The following is an 851-nucleotide window of genomic DNA, read 5'->3' as shown; positions in this document are numbered from 1 at the left end:
GTAGTCACCTCTCTCATGAGAAAGATACCAAAGCCATGCAGCTGGAGATTAATCGCTTGAAGAGAAGCTTACGCCACAAATGGTGAAAGCGAGCTCCTTCCAATTTTAACTTCTCTTTTGGTGGTGAAGAGGATGGCAACTATAGGCATAGATCAATGACTCCTCCTAGTGAATCTTTCTCATATGATGAAGACTATCATCATGAGTGCAGAAACAGAAATTCATCTTCGAAAGGCCTGAGAAATGATGTTATGAGTAGAGTACTCAACCAAATTTCTAGATCACATTTCACGAGCAAGATTGAGGGAGGGAGACTTCCTCAACGGTTCACTCAGCCCACGCTCACCATGTACAATGGTTGAACAGACCCGGTAGAACACGTTAGCCACTTCAATCAGAGAATGGTTGTGCACTCCAAGAACGAGGCCTTGATTTGTAAGGCATTCCCATCCAGCTTGGGGCCTGTGGCAGTGAGGTGGTTTGATGATCTGGGTGCAGATTCCATTGATTCATTCAAGGAACTTACTCAAGCATTTGGATCCCGCTTTATTACGTGCAGTAGGGCTCCTCGACCCTTAAATTCCTTGTTGTTCCTATCCATGAGAGAAGGGGAGACCCTAAAAACATATTCGGACAGATACTGGGAAATGTTCATTGAGATAGATGGTGACTTTGATGACATGGCCATCAGGATTTTCAAGGTTGGCCTACCTACCGAGCATGACTTAAGGAAGTCTTTGACTAGGAAACCTGTTACTAGTGTATGCCAGCTCATGGATCAAATTGATAAATATAAGAGGGTTAACGAGGACCAATTGCAAGGCAAGGGAAAGGGTAAGGTTATCCCTTAA

General features: G+C 44.1%; 1 protein-coding gene across 1 annotated transcript; it reads left to right on the top strand.

Moving 5' to 3' along the window:
- The first annotated feature begins 401 nt into the window (after positions 1–401).
- Positions 402–851, top strand: LOC115949707. Its single transcript, XM_031066994.1, has one exon. It carries the CDS (start codon positions 402–404, stop codon positions 849–851), a length of 450 nt encoding a protein of 149 aa, XP_030922854.1.

Source organism: Quercus lobata, chromosome 6 (genome assembly GCF_001633185.2).
Source record: "Quercus lobata isolate SW786 chromosome 6, ValleyOak3.0 Primary Assembly, whole genome shotgun sequence".
NCBI classification, from domain to species: Eukaryota; Viridiplantae; Streptophyta; class Magnoliopsida; order Fagales; family Fagaceae; genus Quercus; species Quercus lobata.
Note: the sequence above shows the minus strand (reverse complement) of the source record. Positions and strands in the feature narration are given on the sequence as shown.